At 42.7% G+C, this 6,000-nt stretch overlaps 1 protein-coding gene across 1 annotated transcript in view; it reads left to right on the plus strand.

Moving 5' to 3' along the window:
* LOC309566427 (NXPE family member 2-like) overlaps positions 1 to 5,794 on the plus strand; it is a 72,658-nt gene extending 66,864 nt beyond the window's left edge. The window contains exon 5 of the mRNA XM_082271569.1: positions 5,236 to 5,794. Coding sequence (XP_082127695.1) covers positions 5,236 to 5,771 — 536 coding nt within the window. The 3' untranslated portion in view covers positions 5,772 to 5,794. The remainder of the gene's footprint in view (positions 1 to 5,235) is intronic.
* The last annotated feature ends 206 nt before the right edge of the window (positions 5,795 to 6,000 follow it).

The raw sequence follows: 6,000 nt of genomic DNA on the forward strand, positions 1-6,000 counted from the left end.
CCAAGCCCAGACTTATTGGAGAGAGGATCTAAGTGAGTGTGCTGTTGTTAGCCCTTGCCATACTTGCCAGGCCTGGGACTCCTGCTGCCCACCTTATGGTCTAGCACTTGGAGGGCTGTGTTAGGAAGCTGCTGCTGCGGGGATAGTGTCCTCACATCCTTGCTTAGTGTTCCAGAGTATTTCACAGCTCCCTAACTCCCCATCCAAGATGATCTGCAATTAACTGTTAAAAAGGCAACCCCTAGACCAGTGATGGCAAACCTTGGCACCCCAGATGTTTTAGAACTACATTTCCCATGATGCTCATGCACTCTGCAGTGTAGATGAGCATCATGGGAAATGTAGTTCCAAAACATCTGGGGTGCCAAGGTTCGCCATCACTGCCCTAGACTGTTTATTGAGCCAGAGGTGTGGAAGTAGCTGTGTGCCTGGCTGCTGCTATACAGAGAGAAAACACACAGGAACACAAACCAACTGCAGGGGTAGCACAGTCGTAATTAAGCAGAAGTGTCTGTTGGGGCAAAAAATGGTAGACAAAGCAGAGGTTGATTGCAATATATGCAGAGTTGGGGGGGGGGGGGTCAGTACTGGTATTCTACTATCAGTCTCTCTGCCCTGTAACAAGATAAATGAAAGACTGTTGAATGAGTATCAATCATAATTGATGGCAGGAAATACTACTGAGTTTTGATAGCCCGCTTTGAGTTTGTCTGAGGCTGCTGATGTCTCATCCAAGGTGGCGGAACCCAACAGTCTTAGACCTAATCAAAATCCTAATATCATCAATAATTACAGGGAGATTAAATAAACAAAACAAGATTTCTCATTCTTCATCGAAGGCTTAACAAAGAAACTTACTGTAGCACCATCTTCAGGAGTAGGAGGTGGCGCTATGGCTCAATGATCAAGACTTCTGTCTGTGTCCTTTAATAAGCTCATAGGAAGAGATACTGTGGTGGGTACACAAAAAATCCCATAGTTACATAGTCACATAGTTAGTGAGGTTGAAAAAAGACCATCCAGTTCAACCTATGATGTGTGTGTGTGTTTGCTGTTAACTGTACATTGTATCCCCCTGTATGTTGTGGTTTTTAAGGTGCCCATCTAATAGTTTTTTGAAACTATCGATGCTCCCTGCTGATACGACTGTTTGCGGAAGAGAATTCCACATCCTTACTGCTCTTACAGTGAAGAACCCCCTACGTATTTTAAGGTTAAACCGCCTTTCCTCTAGTTTTAGTGAGTGGCTACGTGTCTTATTGTATTCCCTTTCTCTGAATAGTTTGTTCCTTATGCTAGGGTCGCCAGTACAGTATTTGTACTTTGATATCATATCCCCCCTTAAGAGTCTCTTCTCCAGAGAGAATATATTCAGTGCTTGTAGTCTTTCCTCATAGCTTATGTCCTCCATTCCCCTAATTATTTTTGTTGCCCTTCTCTGGACTCTTTCCAATTCCAGCACATCCTTCCTGAGGACCGGTGCCCAGAACTGGGCAGCATACTCCAGATGTGGCCGGACCAGAGTCTTGTAGAGTGGGAGAATAATCTATTTCTGGAGTGAATCCCCTTTTTTATACATCCCAGTATTCTGTTGGCTTTGCTTGCAGCGGCTTGGCATTGCATGCCACTGCCAAGCCTGTTGTCTACCAGTACCCCCAAGTCCTTTTCCATCCTAGACTCACCCAGAGGTTCCCCCCCTAGTGAGTAGCTTGCTTTCTGGTTTCTGGCACCCAAGTGCATTACTTTACATTTTTCAACATTAAACCTCGTCTGCCATGTAGTTGCCCACCCCATTATTTTGTTCAGGTCTGCTTGCAAGGTTTCCACATCCTGCATAGAAGATATTGGCATGCTTAGTTTAGTATCATCCACAAATATTGAGATTGTACTAGATATCCCCTCCTCTAGATCATTTATGAATAAATTAAACAGGATTGGCCCCAGGACAGAACCCTGGGGGACCCCGCTTTCCACACCCACCCAATTCGAGTACTCCCCATTAATCACCACCCTTTGCACTCTCCCCTGATGCCAGTTCTCTATCCAGGTGCTCACCTTATGGTCCATACCTACCTTCCTTAGTTTGTACAGTAAGCGTTTGTGGGGGAACGGTGTCAAAGGCCTTTGCAGAGTCCAGATACACCACATCCACAGGCTTACCTTTATCTAGATGGCAGCTCACTTCATCATAGAAGGTTAACCTCCCTGGCGGTATGATTCTGTCAGGAATTCTGTACCAAAAGCGGTACAATTCTTTTCATGGAAATTTGGCGTTATGTATTATAGGCCTACAATTCTTAGTAATTACTGACTTAAACCTGACCAAAACAAGACTCTAGTAGACATCCCAGATGCGATAAATTTGAAACACAAACGCGTGAATTATAATCAAATCAATAATATAATTTTATTATATAATATATAATATATATAATAAAATTATATTATTGATTAGATTATAATTCATGCGTTATATATTTATATGTGTATATGTATGTATGTATATATATATATATATATATATATTGTGTGTGTGTGTGTATATATATATATATATATATATATATATATATATATATATATATATATATATATAGATATATATACATGAATTATAATCAAATCAAATAATTTTATATATATGTGTGTGTATATAGGTGTGTGTTTGTATATATATCCTAGTGCAGGGAACGGAACTAGGAAGTCCTCCTACTGACAGACGAGCGGCGGAGATCTCGGCTGGCGGTCACAGCAATGAGAGCTCATCGCTGGATCACCAGGATAAGGTAAGAGACGCTCCGCTGCGCTGTCTGCATAGCTCTGCCATTCACCCCGAGCGTGACTCGGGGATACCGATAATAGCAGAAAATTCCTACCCCGAGTCACGCTCGGGGATACCGCTAGCGGGGTTAATAGATTGGTTTGGCAAGAACGATTTTTCACGAATCCATGCTGATTACTACTAATAATACCATTTTCATTACTAAAGTCTTGTATGTGGTCCCTTAACATCCCCTTCAAAATCTTGCAGACTACTGATGTTAGGCTGACCGGCCTATAGTTACCCGGGATATATCTCGGCCCTTTTTTAAATATTGGTACCACGTTGGCTTTTTTCCAATCAGCTGGCACCACACCCGTCTGTAAACTATCCTTAAAGATCAAGAATAATGGTCTGGCAATCACCTGGCTGAGCTCTTTAAGAACCCTCGGGTTCAAGCCATCCGGTCCCTGTGATTTATTTATGTTAAGTTTCTCTAGTTTAGTTCTAAGTCTATCTTCTGTTAGCCATGGCGGTACTTCCTGAGATGTATTATTTTGTTTGGCCTTACAAGCTGGGTTAGTGTAGCCCCCCAATTCTTTTGTGAAGACTGAAGAGAAGAAATTATTTAACACTACCGCCTTTTCTCTGTCCTCTGTGGCCAAATCTCCTTTGTCGTCTTTTATGGGGCCAATGTGTTCTGGCCTCGCTTTCTTACTGTTTATATACTTAAATAATTTATTTTTTACTCTCTTCCGCTATATGTCTCTAGCATTTAGCATTAATATGCATTTGTATGTTGGAGTTAAGCCACCCAGGGTTTAGTTTTGCTCTTTTCAATTTATTTTCCTTTGGAATGCACTGGCCAATCCCTTTGTTTAGTATGCTCTGCAAGCACTCCCATTTTCCCTCCGTGTTCTTTGTTCCCAGGGTTCTATCCCATTTGATATTTTCTAGCAGAGAGCGCAGTTTTGGAAAATTGGCTCTTTGGAAATTCAGTGTTCTTATATTACCCTTGTGTTTCCTATTACTATGATTAATACTGAAACTATTTGACCTATGGTCACTGTTTCCTAAGTTGCCCCGTATTTCTATATCCGTGAGCAGGTCTGTATTGTTGGTAATCAGTAGGTCAAGTACCGCATTGTTTCTTGTTTCTTGAGTTGCATTCACCATCTGACCCATGAAATTGTCCTGCAAAACATTTAGGAACTGCCGAGCCTTGGCTGAATGCGCGGTTCCTTCTGCCCAGTCTATATCTGGATAATTAAAGTCCCCCATTATAATGACATTTCCCATCCTTGCTGCCAATCCTATCTGTAAAAGGAGGTCCGCCTCCCCCTCCTCCCTCTGGTTGGGAGGCCTATAGCATACGCCCAATATTACCTTCCCCACAGTGCCTTCCCTTTGAAGTTCTACCCATAGGGATTCTACCTCGTCCATAGCTACATTATTAATATCATCCCTCATATTTACCTGTACACTGTTCTTAATATACAGACATACCCCTCCCCCTTTTTTACCTTCTCTATCTCTGCGATAAAGGGAATACCCCTGAATGGTCACCATCCAGTCATGAGAGCTGTCGAACCACGTCTCTGTTATCCCCACAAAATCCTCAAACATCAGCAGCTCCAGCTCTCCCATCTTGTTGGCCAGGCTTCTGGCATTGGTATACAAACCTCGTAATTTTGACCGGTTACATATATCCTCATTTGATGTTTTTAGGCTGCTTTTGTGATTTTTTTCCCATACCCACCTTGGGTTTAAGAGCTCTGAACACCCTACCGCTAATGTCCCCATTTGTGCCCTCTGAATCTTGCTCTCCACTGGCTAATTCTACATCTGTACCCTCCCCCCCCCCAATCACCTTGTTTAAAACCCCCTTTATGGCCATCCTCTCACCCAGTACGGCTGCACCCTCCCCATTTAGGTGCAATCCGTCCCTACAAAAGAGCCGGTGGCCGACTGAGAAGTCAGCCCAGTTCTCCAGGAACCCGAAACCCTCCTTACTACACCAGTTCCTCAGCCACTTGTTAACTTCCCTAATCTCCCGCTGCCTCTCTGGTGTGGCTCGAGGTACAGGTAGTATTTCTGAAAATACTGCCTTGGAGGTCCTAGTCCTCAACTTAGCTCCTAAGTCCCTGAAATTGTTTAGGACTCTCCCTCTTCCTCTGCCTATGTCATTGGTACCCACGTGTACCATGACAGCTGGGTCTTCCCCAGCCCCACCCAATAATCTGTCCACACGATCCGCAATGTGCCGAACCCGAGCACCCGGTAAACAACAGACTGTTCGGCGCCCATGGTCTTTGTGACAGATTGCACTGTCTGTCCTTCTAATGATTGAGTCCCCTACCACCAGAACCATTTTGACATATTGTTTTGGGAAGTTTGTTGCTGATATTAACAGATGGGGGCAAGATCTCTTTGAATACACACTAAAACAACTATTATTTTTTGTTTAATAACAGGATTTAGGAATTTCAACCTTCACCGTGAGGGACTACCCTCTCTTCTTTTGGCCGCAGATGAGAAAAAGAACATTCAGTTGTACTGGAAAAAGCATAGCCATCCATTTGTCGCAAGTCGCTCTTACACAGTCAAGGATGAAGCCTACATGAGTCAAGAGATAGACCGCTTGGCTGGAGGTCCGCACTACGTCATCGTCATCTGTCTTGGACAGCACTTCCGACCTTTCCCCATCCTTCTCTTCATTAGAAGAGTTCTCAATGTCCACAGAGCCATACAACGTCTCTTCTTGCGCAGTCCAGACACAAAAGTTATTATTAAAGCAGAGAACACCAGAGAACTCAGTTCAGATCCTGAAAGATTCAGTGACTTCCATGGTTATATGCAGAATCTGATAGTGAAGGACATCTTCAGTGACCTTCGTGTGGCTGTGGTTGATGCTTGGGACATGAGCATTGCTTACAATACCAACAATGTACATCTACCAGAACATGTAATCAGGAACCAGATACGTATGTTTTTGACATATATTTGTTAAATCAACCAAAAGAAAACAGTATTTTTTTTACAAGTGTGTCTTTTTTAACTAAATAAATTAGATAACATTCAGTGCATCTGCCAGAAAAACATGCAAAAAATGATTATGGGTGCACCTATTTTTAACAATTAACTGTTGCATCCAAACAAACAACACTATCATGAACTCCTCATAATGTTTGGCTTTCTGTTAAAAAAAAAAAAAAAAAACTGACAACAATGGGGCCTCC

Source organism: Pelophylax lessonae (assembly GCF_965119305.1).
Source record: "Pelophylax lessonae genome assembly, chromosome: 11".
Lineage (NCBI taxonomy): Eukaryota > Metazoa > Chordata > Amphibia > Anura > Ranidae > Pelophylax > Pelophylax lessonae.